Raw genomic sequence first — 17,444 nt, forward strand, 5'->3', positions numbered from 1 at the left:
TTAAAAAATAAGCCCACAAATCAATCAGTAAATAATAGAGAACGTGATTTGTAAATCATTTTATTTATTTGTGGGACATGATTAAACCGACCTTCATAAATATATATTAGTTTCGGCCATCAATGTACAAAGTATCATTTAGTCTAGTGGTATAAATGTTGGTGTTTATATGTTAATAACCCGGGTTTGAACCTTGAGCTTTACATTTTTTTACTTATTTTAAAGGTGGGGTCCACAAAATGCTGACGTGGCGCGCTGAGGAGCCTTGAAACTGGCTCATTATAATGTTGATTTATAGAATTGTTAATTTACAAAAAAAAATTATTTAAGAATTGTATATTTTATTTTAGTGTGAAAATATAACAATACTTGATTTTACTGTATATGTATTGATAAAAGTTTATAGAAATAAATTTTATGCTGTTTTTATTCGATTATTTTGATATATAAAAAGTATTTAGAGAATCAACTAATCATAGATGCATTTTTATAAAATGATAAAATGACATCAAAGTATTTTGAAGTGTTTAGAAAAATTTAAAAAAATAAACTATACAATATATTTTAGATTTATATAAAAGTTATATACATTAATTATTAATTTATTCGTAAATTTTTGATTCGATTTGTTATCCGTTTTGATTCGAACCGAAAAATCCGGATATTTGTAACACTACGAAGCAAATCAAATGCTAAAATGCAATATCTGTAAAAACGAAGCAAATCAAAAATATTAATATTTTTAGGAACGTATATCCGATTCGATCTGTAATATGCATTCATATATTTAAAGAATTATATAGATAAGTTATATATATATATATATTATAGTTTATATAATTCTTACAATATTTTTATGCATTAAATTTATTATATTAGGTAATTAGAATTTAAAAAGTTAAATAATAATTTTTTTTAATGAAATATTATTATATTATATTATATTTATATTTATTATTTATTTTTGAAATTTATTTACAGATCAAATCGGATATCCGTGAAAATTCTAAAATTATCCGGATATCCGAGACACCAAATATCCGGGTGGCTACGGATCGAATCGACACTAATACTTCCAAATACCTGAATATTCGATAAGCCACCCTTATTTACGGATACAATTTGAACAAAAATAAATATTGATTTAGAATTATAACTATATTTTAGGAGATTAAAAACCAAAAAAATAACCTTAAACCGAACTGATATCGAGATTAAATAGATTTAATATTTCTTTATTAAAAAGTAACAAAACTAATAATCACATCCCGCCTTGCGCGGGATCGACATTATATATAAAAATTATTTTATGTATTAAATATTTTTACATATTATGAAATAATTAAAGTTCAGTAACTATTAAATATATAATTAAATTGGTGCGAACATATAAAACAATTTTATTAATCCAAAATTATTTTTTATATTTGATTGGATATGTAATTAAATTTAAATGATACTAACATAAATAATATATTTTAGTATATTTTTAATATTAATGTCTATTAAATGATGATTTCTACTCATATAGTTTTTTGATCATTTATATCTTTTATAGAAAAAAATTTAAATTACTGATAACAAAATTTTCATTGTGAGATTAATAACTTTAGTAATTTATAATTTTTTAAAAAATAAGTTGTCAATTATTGTTCAAAAATTTTATCAAAAAAATTGTTCAAAGTAACTTTTGAAACTAAAATATTGTATTTTATATGGTTTATAGTTTAATTTAAAACGATATATATTAATCTTAATAATTAATTAAATTAGACTTTTTACTTATATAATTTTTGTAATCATTTGTATTTTGTTATAACAAAATTTTTAAACCATGGATCATAAAATTTGAATGTGGGACTCTTAATAGTTTTAGTAATTTATAGTCGTTTGTAAAAATTCAAAATATAACATATAAATAAAAATCTAAATTTTTATTATTGTAGTTGTTTAATTTATTTAATAGTTTAAAATTAAACAAATATGATAGAAGATACACTATTTTTTTATCAAATCTTTATTATTCAAAATCATTAATTGTCATATACACTTTAGCCACATTAGGCAATTCCATAAATTTTATTTAAGGAAATAATAAAGTACATTATGAATTTATTGTTAGTTTAATAAAAAGTTTATTATATTAGATAGACCAACATATTTCTCTAATGATCCTAAGAATCATCCTAGTGATGACATGTGGATACAAAAAGAAGTTGTAATGCTTCTCAAATAATATATAGGGGATGTATATGTACTTTTAGAACTCCAAAACTAAAACCGCTCATGGAGATGTCACTCTATTTATAGAGTAATCACTTTTTTGTTTCTTCATTACTCTATTTCCACTCCTTTTTGCAGTAAATTATCGAGTGTGGATGGAGATGGTGTCTTAGGGCATTTCCAACCTAACTCCAATTTTTACTCTAAAATAGAGTAAAAGTGGATATGAAGTAAGAAATGCTCCAATCCAACTTTGTATCTCATTCCGTAATAGAGTTTACTATATTTATGGAGTAATCTATTTTTTGTCTGTTCATTATTCTATTATATAGTGGAAATGAAGTGGGGTTGGAGCATTTTTACTCCATATTCATTCTTACTCTATTTTAGAAGAAAAAATGGAATTGATGCTATTAGATCTCTTTTGTTTATTTTCTTCCGAAACTATGATTTTAGGTCTCTATTATATTGTTTGTTTATGTTTACATTTGAGTTGGCATTCACAAAATTCTTTTAATAAAGAAACAGAAAATGATATTAAAAACATGTTTCTCATGTAAACGCAAACGCAGAACTTGCCTCTAAAACAATCAAGGTCTTATTTCTACATTTATGTTCTGATATATATAACTGTGTGCGAAAGTTGTAAAGAGGCAGGTATCAAAAGAAAGAAAGAAAGAAGAAGAGGTGTGATAAATATGATCATGAAGAAGCCTGTGAACTACTTTGTGGTAACTGATCTATCTTCTTCTTCTTTGTATTTTTTTTCTCTCTCTTTCTAATAAGGTGATAATGTTTTTTAAGCTTCTCAAGATTGATGATGGTTGATAAACAGGTTGATGCATTCACTGACTCAGCCTTCAAAGGGAACCCAGCAGTAGTGTGCTTTCTTGATGGGGAGAACAAGAGAGACGACTCTTGGCTTCAGTCCCTCGCCGCTGAGTTCAACCTTCCCATGACTTGTTTTCTTACTCCGATCACCGGATCCAATCCTCTTTATCCCCCACGTTTCATACTCCGGTGGTTCACACGCTTAGTCGAGGTCTTGCACCGTTTTTTGAATCACTTATGATTTGCATTCATTTAGATTATCAGTCACCATTTTTTTTTTGACAGATGGATATTTGTGCCCATGCAACATTAGCATCTGCTCACATTCTCTTCTCAAACGGTTTGGTTGGTTCCTCTGACATAGTCGAGTTTGCTACCCAATCTGGGATTCTTATTGCTAAAAAGGTTCCAGAAGAAGGATCCTTCTTGGTCGAACTGAGTTTACCTGAGATTCTTACATGTGAGTACAACTCAAATGATGTCTCCATCTTCTCCAAAGCCTTAAGCGGGGCTACCATTGTTGACATCAAAGGAACTACAACAGATAGCACCATCTCAAAAGCCTTGAATGGAGTTCCAAAGGCTGCTTCAACCGATAAAATCATCGTATGTACTTCAAGAACCTTTAAAAACCTATTTGCATTATTGTTTGAATATTTTAAGCATTATTACTGAGGACAAATCTAAAAAAAATAGCATTTTTCAAGTTTATAAAAAAACATATAAACTCTAATTCCACCTCTCAAATGCTAAATCATAAACCATGATCAGTAAAAAAATCCAAATCCAAACATAAAATATTTTAATTTTTAGTTAGTGCTATTTTGGAGATTTTTCCTTTTATAATTTTTTAAGAGAAGCGTTTTACAGTTATTCTATGGTATTTTCTATTAATAATCCTAATACAATATTATATATACTGATTACACAGGTTGTACTTCCATCTTGGGAATCTGTCAAAGAACTGCAGCCAATAAGGGATGATATCTTGAAATGTCCCGGTAAAATGTTAGTTGTTACTGCTGCTGCTCCTCCGGGATCTGCCTATGATTTCATTTCTCGTGTCTTCGGCCCCAAGATAGGAGTTGATGAGGTTAAAATATCAAATGTTCATCTGTATTTACATTTGTTAATGGATAGATTCTAGGAATCACACCTATGTTGCTTGTGTTAATTCAGAGCCCTGTCTGTGGAAGTGCACATTGTGCATTAGCAGATTATTGGAGCCTCAAGATGAACAAATGTGACTTCCTGGCTTACGCGGTCAGTACCCTCTCTCTAACAAGCATTTTAACGCTAAAATGTTTACTTGCCCTACTGATTGTGATTGAAATCTTGGAAACTTGGTTTTTAGGCTTCGCCTAGGAGTGGAACAGTCAAGATTCATTTTGATAAGGAGAAGCAGAGGGTCTTGCTTACTGGCAAAGCTGTGACTGTGATGAAAGGCTCTGTCTTAGTATAACCATTGACATGTTGCCAAAAGTTTGATCAGATTCTTGATAAAACAATGCATATGTTCGTTATAATAAAAGGCAGTGACTGTTGCAGAGTGTCGTTTCTATATCAGACTTGCAAGTTGCAACAACGTTGTGTCACAAAGCAAGTTCTTATAAAGATGAAATATAATAAAATCTATACCTTAGTGCTCCGGCCATTATTTGTTACAGCTGCTTCCTATACTTTGATTCGTCTCATATTTTAATATGTGATTTTTCTTCTGACTATTTACACGTGATATGTCTGTGTTTTATTAAAACAGTATTTGAAGATTTGGTTCTCCTTACGTAGTCAAGGGGGCAACCAAATCAGATCTCCGTTGCATCTTTTTCTATTATTTTAGTATTATCTTGTTGATTATGTGTAATTTAGTGCTAGTAGATCTGTCTAGTAGATGATGTGAATCAACAAGAAGATATGGTGCACCTTTCTGTGATGTAATAAATGGGACAACCAAATCAGATCTCCAATGCATATTTCATTATATTACATTCCCTGTTCGGGAACGCTCTAGGCGCTAGTCGGACGGTCGAGTTGGGCATAGCGCCTAAAAAGAAAATCGGGGATTAATCGGAAATTATGCGGGGCGGAATTTTTAGATGGTTTACTATATTATAAAACATGTTAATCTTTAATTGTGTATAGCATTAATACATTTTCATGTTTAAGATTGTATAAAACACACAAATAGAATATATAAACTTAATATAGTGTAATTTTCATCAAAATTATGAATATAAATGATATTTATAAAATTTTAGATCAAATAAATAAATAAAAATATTATTAAAAAAAATAAAAAAATAATAATAATAATAAAATAGATTAGGCGGCTAGGCGGTCATTTAGGCGGTCTAGGCGGAAAAAATCGGATATCCGATTTTTTTAACCGATTTGGCATAAATCAGGGCGGAAAAGTGACGCGTAACGCCGTAAACCGATTTGGCATAAATCAGGGCGGAAGAGTGACGCGTAGCGCCTAGACAGCCGACTTTTAGAACATGGATTAATACCAAGAGGTCTGTCTGGCTGCTTATGTATTGCTTGAGATCAATTGATTATGTTATGTGTATTGGTTGATACTCTGCTTCTTCATGTGTGCTCATCACTTGCTTAAAAGGAAAAAATCGTTATTTCTCTGTAAAAAAACAAAACAAATCATAAAAAAAAAATTTGGAGCAAATGCAAGAAGAAAAAACTAGGAGAAGCACCATAAAAACACCAAATGTAACTAGGAAAGAAAAAAAAATTCCCCATGTTACGATCCATCCATATCTCTGTGGAATACTATCATCATCTGTGGACTAAGCATCATCTGTGGTTTATTTGAAGATTTTCACAATTGATTTCTGTATACTTCAATAAGTACTGTCTTTAGTTGTTAGTTGTTCTTAATGCTACTAGCTTATGAATCTTTCAGCTTCTGAATGTTGTATACTCCTGCAATATAACATACTGAGAATTGCATCAGTAGCATCCAAACTTTCTTAAGACTTTCGATTCAGTCTCACATGCACTTGTTTGCAAGGTGCGCTTCCATCTTGGAACAACTAAGAATGGATTATATATATAAATGTTCAAGACCTCGCTGTGGAACTATGAATTTGGCATGAGCACATTACTGGAGCTTCAAGATGAATAAATGTGATTTCTTAGCCTACGTACCAAGTTAGCTCACTAAAATATCTTTAATTTTTTAAGTAGTATTGAGTTGCTTCCTAGAGAATCATTTTGAGTTCTTGAAAATATGCTTAGGTTTCGGTAGGAGAGAAACAATTAGTATTCATTCAGATGAATTAAGATCCATGACTGTAATTAGGAGAAGCACTACAGAGGCAGGCAAAGCCGTGACTGTAATTGAAGGCTGTTTCCGATCCTTTGTTTATGTGTGTGTGGCTAATTGGCTATTGTAGTTCAAGAGACGAGAGAACCCACCTGCCCCATTATTAAAATTACTACTTTTGTTTTTTCTTTTTCCTTTCTAGGAAAAAAAATTACATTTAGTTAAATCATGTTTTTTTTTTTATTGAATATCAAATTGATGAGAACTTAAAGAATATGGCCATTCACATGTGGGATAGAAAAACAATCAAACAAAAAAGAAACTGGAAAAGAATCGAAATAGATAAAGTTAGGAACAAAAAACTGGTAAGTTATGTTTGCATTTGCGTTCTACATTTACATTTACATTGGTATTTTTCCTTTTCAAATGAACCTAAACCTCGGGCATATTGATCAATTTTTGTTTGTCAGTTGCGAACCTAAACGCCATTCCATCTGTGTTTGACGTTAACGCATTTTACCAAACTATTTTTGTAAAACTGAACAAATGTTTGATATTTACTTTTTCTTTATCTTTTTGTTTCTCATGTAAACGCAAGAAATTGTTTTTGAAACAAACGAGGCCTTTTTGGACAATATTATGAAATGCGACACCCGAAGCATGCTCCACAGTAAGATGGTAAAGCAATAACGAAAAACATAACAACAAAGTGAAAGATAGAGCAAGGGGCGAGACCAGAGCGCATTTGCACTAAGCCCTTCATTTTTTGACAATTTTGTTTACAAAATTAGGATCCTATTTTATTAAAAACATATGATTAGGGTCCTAATTTCAAATTTACAATAGTATATCTACAGTTTGGAAAAAACTTTTTAATCTTAGTACAAGGTCCATCAGTTATTTCAGCCGGGCTTGGGTGAGACATGGTCAGTTGTGAAGAAACCCATGGAGAAGTTTAGTTCTACTTTAATCCCTAAAACGATTGTTCAGGACTCTGCATGTGGAAGTGCAGCCTATTCATTAGCCCATAATGGATCTCAAGATTAACAAATTTGATTTCATCATTTCATCACCTACGCGGTGACTCCTCTCTCTCTCTCTATGAAACTTGCTAACATTCTGAAAGCTAAGAAGCACCACACAGTTTAATGATTCAGCAAATGTTTTTGTAGGCTTTGCATAGGAGTGGAGAACTGAAGGTTTGTTATGATAAGGAGAAGCAGAGGGTCTTGCTCACTGGCAAAGCTGTGACTGTGATGACCGGCTCTGTCTTAGTTTAATCTTTGACTTTATCCAGATTCTTGGAAAAGGTAAAAAAACTCAATAATCCCGAACCTTTCGAGTCTTATCAAATTATGTAATAAAGTAATGAACTCAGTAATAAATGAAAGTGACTGTTTCCGTGTTTGATTAGTTTGGTAATAATGTATCAAATCTCAAAATCATGAAAAGTTATAAGATAACAAGATAGATCATACTTCGGATCACTGCATAGTGCTTAACGACCACCCCGGCCGCCACGTCCACGACCTCTTCCACGCCCACGTCCACGACCACCTGGTGGAACTTTTCCTGATACCAATGACAACAAAAAAAAAGATGATGAGAAGAGGCAAGCAATAAAACCAAAAGGCGTGGTTAAGAATGAACGGAGAAGTGGAGAAAGATGATGATTGTATGTTACCTGCAGTTGGTTTTTTCGGTTTGATTCTTGATGTGTCTTCGACCAGCAAAGTCTCGAGATTCAAGGAGTCCGGAAGAATATAATAGCGAATGTTGTTTCCCCTGACACTTAAGTGGTCTAATGCGACTGGATTCTTCCCTTTCAAAGTGAGTTTCACTGCTTTTAAGTGAGTGTTCATACTAACATCTACACCTGCATGATAAGTAGATATTAACCGCCTAGTGATGCTTGCATTCTAACCAAGATGACGGCATAAGAAACATTAACAGTAGAGACAACTTGTATTGCTTAAGGAAACCAATCAGTAAATGAGACTAAAAGAGATACAGAAATAAGAATTCAGAGATCATCTTTACAAGGAAAGAAAAAGAAGAGGGACTTTCAAGTTTCAAGTGCTAATCTCAGTACCACACAATGATCATGTTTCTTCTCGAATGGTGCTGCTTAAGGGGTGGTCAGATTGTAAAAGAAGAACTAAACATTCTCATAAACCATGATTTCAATACAGCTGACTCAAGAAGATGCACTCAGTTCTTGCAAACGACAATGCATTCTTCTACGTTAAAAATCAAGTTTAGCCTAAACTCAAAATTCGTTAGGCGTAACCGCTTGTAACAGAATAAACCTCAGAAACTGTGACACTACTACAATTGGTTGAAACTAAACTATCTCATGGGTGACCAAAGTTTGAAGAAGAACTATTTCATAGAATTGGTACACTACTGCTTACGAATAACTATACTCTGAAGAAGTACAAAACAACAACATCACAAATCTCGAATGTATAGCAAAATCTAGTGTGTCATCTTTGCTCGAGGTTTGATTCCTACAACAACGCATTTCTAGCTCAAAATCAAACCCTCTGGCTAAGCTCACAGACGGAGTGTTTGTAAAAGCAGAAGAAAAACTAACCTATCTGATCAGTGAGCACAAGAACTAGTGATACAGCAATGGCAAGAAGCGGGAGGAAGATAACAGATTTGGGGATTTTTAAGAAATTTAAAGACTCTGTCCAACACCGCCATGTCTCAAAATTCTTTAAATATTTGCAATTTTCTCCGATTTGTTTTGAATCTACCTACGTTGCACGGAAGCTTCGTCGGATGTCTTCAGAACCGGAATCGGAATCGGATCCTTGTGGAAGCTTACGGAATCTTGCTTCCAAAACGTTTCTAAAATATTTTCTTAAAAAACACGTTGGAAGCTTACGATTCCGTTTTGGAATCAAGCTTCCATTCATAAAAAAAATACAACGTCTTATATCAATAATAATATAGAATTATAGTTTTTAATTTTTTTATAAAATCTAAATTTTAATAGTATTGAGTAGAGAGAATAAAAATATAGAAATATTAAAATTAACACTATAAATTATCTTTATGCATTGAGGTTTTTATTAAATATAATCATATATTCAAATATATTATGTCAATTAATTATAAAGTATTAAAAATAATTAATATAATTAATTTATTTTTAAATTTAATTTATGTGTATTTTCACAGTTTTAATATGAAATCATTTTGAAATTATTATAAATGAATAAATACTTTATTTTAAATTTAGATCATATAATTTTTAGTTCTAGATTTTTAATCTTATATATGTATATATATATGGATACGCTTCCAACATGTACCCGCTTCCTGTTTTTTTTTTAAAATCTCGCTTCCGCGCTTCCACCCGCTTCCGCTTCTACGTACCCGATTCCGCTTCCACGTACCCGATTCCGTTTCCATGCAACATAGGAATCTACAGAAAACACGCATCTTAGTTTTAAATTATCCAAAACAACCCCGCTTAAGAAAATACACTTCTGCCATGTTCTTTTCTTGTTGGCAGGGGAGAAGCCCAATTAATTTCTAACTTCAGCTCATCCTCATTTTTAGGGGTGGGCGTTCGGATACCGGATTCCGGATTTTCGGGGTCAAAGAATTTAGCCTCATTCGGGTATTCCTAAATTTCGGTTCGGATTCAGTTCAGATCTTTGCAGGTTCGGTTCGGGTTCTGATAATCCATTTAATTTACTTTAAAAAATTTAAAATTTATTATACAGTAGATCATCTATAAATTAATAATGTTGGGACTTTAAAATTTTATTAATTTATAGAGATATTAATTTACAAAAATTTCCTTATTTAGATTTATTATTTTAAGATATATATATTCTAAGATAAGAAAAATATTTGATTCTAGTGAATAGACATTAATTGTTTTTTTTTTAATTTGACATTTATATTAATTTTATTATATTATTTTGTGTATATAATATATATTGCATAGAACTTAAATGTGGTTTTAGATAAAATATTACTAAATCTCATCAAAAATGTATTAAGTGTTGAGAAAATATAAAGATAATTCTATTGTGAATATAAACAAACCATATAATAATAGGTCCTTATTTATATGAAATATCTATACATAAAATTATTAATTTATAATTTTAATGAGACCATATATTTACATAGAATTTTCTAAAAAAAATATTATCTTATTATTTTATCTATTTGTATCAAATTTTGAACCAGTCCAAGTTAGGACAAACAAAATTTATTAATTTATCGAGATTATTAATTTATAGAGGTTCTACTGTATACTCTAAATTTCACAAAATCAATAAACGAAAAAATATATTACGTATAAATTTGAATAACAAATGTTGAAATATCTAAACTTAACATATAAATTCGTTTGGTTTGAATATTTGGATAAATAATCAATAGATATTTCAAGTATTTTTGGTGTTTTGAGTATATTTTAGCTATTTTAGACATTTACTTTTGACTATTTCTATATACTTTTAAGTATTTTTGGGACAACTTAAAAGTATCTCGTATGTTTTGGATGTTTTTAATATATATATACATAAAATCTAAAAATAACATATTTAAGTATATAAATCTATTTCGGATACATTCGGGTACCCGAAATATTTCGGTTCAGGTCGGGTTCGGTTTCGGTTCTAGAGATACCAAAATTTTGAATCCTTTGGGATATTTAATCAATTTCGGTTCAGGTTCGGTACTACTTTTTGGATCGGGTTCGGGTTTGGTACTAATTTTTCGGATCGGGTTCAGATTCAGATTTTTTGTACAGTCCTACTCATTTTTTTCATCTCTAAATATTAGAATAGACAAAATGTACTGCAAGACATCTTTATTTCTTCCTCTACTATCGAGTGTTATCTTTTTCTCTATTATAATTTTTTTCTTTTCAAGATATTTTTAAATTTTATAATTATATCCAAAAACCAAATATATATATATATATATATATTTTTTAACCAAATATTTTCTTGACGAACTACAGATTTTTTATGAAACCTAAAACATAACTCTATCTTCATCTCACCAAATATCATCAATTTAACTTTTGACAGAAATCAAATCCAAAACCAACAATTTATATATTGCACGAGTTAATTTTTACCACCATTTACCACTCTTAGTGTATTTTGCAATGTTCACTTGCAAATTTATTTTGACATTCAAAATTTTAGTCTTCCACAATTATACTGGTGTCACAATTAAATCATTTAATGAGATAAAATTAGAAGTGTATGCTTTATATTCAAATTATTTGCTTGTTCTTGTAGTATGTAACACTTATGAATTTTTCTCTTCTTACCAAGAAAAAGGTTTCATGTTAGAAGCCAAAAGTTTTGTGCCAAAAAAGAGGCCTAAAATAAGTTATATGTTTACTTTTGCATCAAATGAAGAAGTCTAATTCATTCTTGATTCGACCTTTTAACAAAATGAATATGCACAAGTCACAAACGGGTTGATCTTATTCGGGTATATTACACTAACCCAATGGCAAGCATACACGACACAAGAATCCACATTACAATCTTTCTTTATCTTTTTATTTGATTCTATTCATTCACATTAATAAGTAACATTGGCCATCAATAAATCCATTCCTCCGGGAGAAGATTCTCCGGCGAATCAATCAGAGTTTCGACTTCAATGTTCGCAGGTGTTTCCACCATCTCGCTCTTCTTCTTCGAATTATTCTCTGGCATTTTTACATTTAAAGAAAAAAATTGAGAAACTTGATGCATTAAACTGAGAAAAAAAATTTCTACATTTAAAACAAAATAAAGTATATATTTAAATATTGATTTTTTTTCTACTTAACGTGCTGCATTAGAAAAAAAAAGAGAAGGATGAACAGAAGGAAAAAAAAACCTGAACGGGGAGAAACATGAATACGCTTGTTGTGAACGTTGAGATTGAGAGCTTGAACTACACGCACCGGGAGAAGCACCGTTGAACAGGCTGTGGGCAAATATTTTTTTTTGTCATAACTAAAAAGTATAACATCAAATAAATTGATGAGTCTAGTTACTATAGAATTCCATTATAATAACCTGTTTTTTTGGTTGGCAGATGACAAGCGCTGGCTGGAAGAAAAACTCCGGTGCCAGAAGCTTTACGGGCCGGCGGAACCAAGAAAAATGCTTGCATTTGGTCCTCTCTTTTACTCATTTGCCACTTGTTTTGCTGCGTTTGTCAATGTATTATAGTTCTTCATAACATCAATTTCACAAACAGTAAGATAATTTTATTTTGGACAACAAAAAGTAAAATTAATTGAAGTATATAGTAATGCCTGAAAATATATTTCTAACCCCATCGATAAAAGATCTAAAAATCATTTTACAGAAATATTGAGAAAAAGTCATTTAAATAAATAAAAAATTTGATAAAGGGTTTGCTAAAATAAATAAATTACCCAAGGAAAAGTTTCTCTGAAGGAATTTGAAGGTGGTGCACCGGGTCGACGGAATCCCCCGCTGCCATGGTGGTTGTGGTTGATGAAGGAGTTATGCAACTATATGAGAGAAAATAATAAGGTAAGAACGATTTTGATATACAAAACGAGATCAAACTAACATGATGATAATAATCAATTAGTAAAACTTAGATAAAATTATATATAAACCTGATGTTTGTTAGAATGATCAAACAAGGGATCTTGGAGAACATGAGAGGGCAACCGTATCTCCCTATCATTGTGACCGATGATGTCACCCATTTTTTAAAAGTTAAATGACTTTGAATTAATCTTGTAAGAAGAAGAAGAACATCAAGAGAGGATCAATGGGAAGTTTTCTTGGTCCACAAAGAAAAAGAAAGAGGAGAAGAGGTTTGATTTTGCCCAACTTCTAACCTGAATCGTAACTATAAATATTACTCACGATGAGAGGGAGAGACGATGACGACAAACTTGGTATTATTATTTTTGGATAATACTATAAGGTTTTTAATGCCACCATTTAAGTTTTTTATTTTTTAGTTAAAAAGAATTATTTTTTCTGTTGACAACAGAAAAAGAACATCAATGGTTTCATTTTTGAATTTTTATTTTTAGTTATTAGAAGAGGATGAAACTAGAGTTACACACCCTTTTATTTCAATTTCCAATATAGACAAAAATAAAATAAAACAACTACCATTTACATCACATAATCTCCTTTTTGGTTAATTATTCACATAAACTGTGTGGTAATCATGAGGTAACGCCAACATTAATAAAAACTAATAGACTATAGTTTTGTTTCTATATAAATTTTATCATAGAAGTTTTTAATTCTTACGTACGACTCACATTGTTCATGTAACCAGATGTTAATTATGTGGTAAAGTTAACATTAATGAAACTATTAGACTATACTTTTGTTATTAATATAAATTGTAGAAAAATTCTTTAGAATAGTTTTTGTCACAAAAATAGTTTTCAATGAAAAAAATGACCAAAATTTTTTTTATTAAAGAGTAAAAATACATTTATACATTTTTAACGTTGGCGTACAAAAATAGTTTTCAATGAGAAAAATGACCAAAAAAAGTTTTATTAAAGAGTAAAAATACATTTATACAATTATGAGTACATTAAATTTGAAACTCTATCCTCAAAACCACCACATTTTTTGCCATAGGGTTAACTAATCTAGATTTAGGGTTTAGAGTTAAATGGTAAAGGTTTTGAGGATAAAGTTACAAATTTTAAAAAATAAAAAATAAATATTAAAATTTTCAAAATAAAAAATAGGTATTTTGATTATTTTCCTTATTGAAAGTTATTTTTGTGACAAAAACTAGTAGAATATAATTTTTCTTTTTATAAAAAAATTAATATCAAACAATTTCTGTTTTAACTTTTATTTAGATAAAAAAAATTATTTTTTAAAGTTTTACTTATGACTTAAGATGTTTATATGAATCGCGTAGTAATCGTGTGATAAAGCCAATAAATTATTAGACTATCACTTTTGTTTTTTACATAAATTCTACCATAGAAATATCTAGCTCTAACTATGTGTTCACATAAACTACATGAAAACATCAAATATCGATTTAAATTATATTGTAAATTTAGTTTTTTACTTCAAAACATTTGAGAAGTATCTACATTATATTGTTCTGTTTAGATATAAAATTAATTAATATTTATGTTGACAAAATAAAATTATATAGTTTCTTAGAAAGATTAAGGTAATCATGTCTGGGAGTGGGTTGAGTTGTATTGGGTAAACGCCTCCTTTTAATTATTTAATCAAGTTGTTTCAATGGAAAAATTAATCATACATAAACCAATTAGTAAGTAGTAAAAAGTATTTTCTATCATATTAGACTATAACTTTCCTATTCTTTTAGAATTCGAATTTTTGTTTCGCGTTACTTTTTTTTCTTGTTAATCTCATTCTCGTTTTTTGTTTTGTTGTTATGGTCACTTATTGAATATGCCATCTTATCCAAGGTTTATAAAAAAATCTTTGAGATCTTTGAGAAACATACACCAGATACAGATCTAACTTTTTTGTTGTAAAATTGTATTTGAGCTAGTTACGAATTTACGATACAAGAAATTACCAAAAGAAAATATGTTTTAATTAATATTAATTAGTCTATTATGCTTTACAGTATATGTATATTTAAAAGGAGAGAGAAAATAAAAACTAAAATCAAATGACCAACGGCGCCACTTCTTCTTAACAACCTTCACTAACCAACGCAAGTTCTTCAAAAAAAATTAGGAAGTTATATTAGTTGATCTTATTCTTACCCCAAGTGGGCTCTCAACATCAAACTTCAGTAGCGAGTCGAGCAGATAACTTTAGTGATTAGTTATTTCTTATTACGAAGTGTGTGATTAAACCTGCCAATTATAGTTTCACAATTAACCGTGTACTTAAAATTTAAATAAAAGGAAGAATAAGATTCAAACACATCCAATGTTTTATGAAAACCAAATATAGTTTACCTAACACCTTAGAAGGTTACAGTCTCCTATAATATTTGGTGACTAATAGAACCATGAAGACTATTCATATTTAAGTTTAAAACCACGATTCTAAAGAAAATATTTTATCATAGTCAGATTCAAATAAAAAATTTCAAGCAAAATTTTAATTGTTATTATAACCGAATATGAATTTCTAAATGATTTAATTAGAATTAAAATTTTAATACTAACAGGTGAAACTCTGAACACCTAATTTTTATTAAGATATGCAAATCAAAATATGCTGGATAATGGTTAAAATAGTTGACTAACTGTTGGAAGTGAACAAACCCACTTTGAACACAAGTCTTTGAAGCTTACATAAGCTTACACAAGTCATAACTACCCAACAAGAAGAGTAGAAGTAGGTTTTTCAGTTAGTCAACCTCTCAAGATCATTTGACATCATCATCATCATTCTATAGAGAGATAAGAACCAAATATAATTAAAAAAAAATCGATACCAACAACCAAAAAAAGAAAGAAAAAAACTCACAGGGATCTTTTCCAGCAATGTCATTCCTTTACATCTTTGGACAGATCACTCTCCTCGAGCTCTAATTGTTTCAAAGAAAAGTATTTCAGAACTCGAGAAAATTGATCATCACTCCTCTCTAAATATGACAAAAAGCTTCATGGATTTCCTCAAGCTACAACCTTCCCCTCCAGGCTAAGAAATGGTGGTCAAGATTTCAGTCACGACCAGTGGCTGAGCCAGCCACAAAACTCATCGGTAGGCTTGGGCGTTCGGGTATCCGTTGGCATTCAGATCGGGTTTTTTGGATTTTCGGATTTTCGGATTTACGCTTCTAGGTCTCATACTAAAATTTTATTAGTACGAATCGGGTTCGGATAATAACACTTCGGGTTCGGTTCAAAATTGTATTGCATCATAAAACCCATAAAGTAATCATATATCGTACGGATTCGGGTTATATCGGTTCGGTTCGGATATAACCAAAGTAAAAAATAAAATTTTTGAAGTAAAACATAAAGAAAAACATCTAAATTAAATAACAATTAATCTATCACATATAAAAATAACAATAAAATGTTAAATCAAGCATGAAAACAAACATCATTTATAAACAATATGTATTGCCTTATAGAGAGTAGACTTTTTATATCAATGAACAAATTATAAAATGCTTATTCATAATTAATTGTGTACTTAAAGTATTTATTAAAATTTTAATATTTATTATTATATATAATATTATCACAAATATTGAATTTAATAATTGGAATACTTATATATATTTCAAAATATTTATATTGACTATTAATTTTGGATTTTTCGGGTTACCCATTCGGATTCGGTTAATAACACTTCGGGTTCGGATATTTTTTGTACCACCCTACAAAACCTGTTCGGGTATTTTTATGTTTCGGGTCGGATAACAGATCGGGTTTTTCGGTTCAGATTCGGTTCGAATTTCGGGTTCCGGATTTTATGCCCAGGCCTACTCATCGGGGTCAACAAAAGTAAACCATAAGTTTAAGTTAGAACATCTCCGACCCACCTCTATAGTTGCCTCTATAATACTCTCTCTGTTTCAAAATAGTTGATGTTTTGGTTTAATGCACAAGAATTAAAAAATACAATTTTACCTAAAAAATAGCATTTATAATATAAACTAATATAAATTCAACCAATCATGAAAAAAACTATAAAACATCATTGGTCACACAGTTTTCAACAAAGCTAAAACTAATATAAAATATCAAAACATCAATTTTTTGAAACATCTAAAACTCTCCAAAACATCATCTATTTTAAAACGGAGGGAGTGTCATTTAGAGGTAAAATCACTCTAACCCTACTATATATCTTCCTCTAAAATAGAGATTGCTATTTTCACCTCTATATTTAGAAGAAAAAATAACATTCCTCTATAAGACCATCTCTATCCCACCTCTATTTCTATCTCTATATTTTCCCCTAAATTTGAGAAACTCTATTATAGATGTGAAAATGTTTCAATGTATATCTCTATAATAGAGTTCCTTTATTTATAGGGGGAAATATAGGGATATGCTATTTCCAACTCTAAATATAGAGGTAAAAAGTAACTTTCCTCTCTATTTTTCTCTAAAATAGAGAAACTCTATTATAGAGACATATATTGGAGC

The 17,444-nt window shown here is 30.0% G+C and overlaps 2 protein-coding genes and 1 pseudogene across 2 annotated transcripts; 1 reads left to right on the top strand and 2 right to left on the bottom strand.

The window, feature by feature from the left end:
• Nucleotides 1-2,789: 2,789 nt before the first annotated feature.
• LOC106388588 (uncharacterized isomerase BH0283-like) lies at nucleotides 2,790-4,718 on the top strand (the record flags this gene model as incomplete). The annotated part of the gene is made up of 6 exons (XM_048749462.1): nucleotides 2,790-2,954; nucleotides 3,059-3,265; nucleotides 3,340-3,660; nucleotides 3,986-4,147; nucleotides 4,234-4,317; nucleotides 4,409-4,718. Coding segments are annotated over 6 exons (1,047 nt in total), but the record flags the coding sequence as incomplete, so codon positions are not given.
• Nucleotides 4,719-7,715: 2,997 nt separating this feature from the next.
• Nucleotides 7,716-8,375, bottom strand: LOC125583683 (small nuclear ribonucleoprotein SmD1b-like). The gene is made up of 2 exons (XM_048751053.1): nucleotides 8,019-8,375; nucleotides 7,716-7,906 (listed from the first exon to the last, which is right to left on the bottom strand). Exons 1-2 carry the CDS (start codon nucleotides 8,194-8,196, stop codon nucleotides 7,833-7,835), a joined length of 252 nt encoding a protein of 83 aa, XP_048607010.1. The 5' UTR covers nucleotides 8,197-8,375; the 3' UTR covers nucleotides 7,716-7,832.
• Nucleotides 8,376-11,739: 3,364 nt separating this feature from the next.
• Nucleotides 11,740-13,349, bottom strand: LOC106386285 (annotated as a pseudogene).
• Nucleotides 13,350-17,444: the final 4,095 nt, after the last annotated feature.

The sequence above is a fragment of the Brassica napus genome, chromosome C3 (assembly GCF_020379485.1).
Source record: "Brassica napus cultivar Da-Ae chromosome C3, Da-Ae, whole genome shotgun sequence".
Lineage (NCBI taxonomy): Eukaryota > Viridiplantae > Streptophyta > Magnoliopsida > Brassicales > Brassicaceae > Brassica > Brassica napus.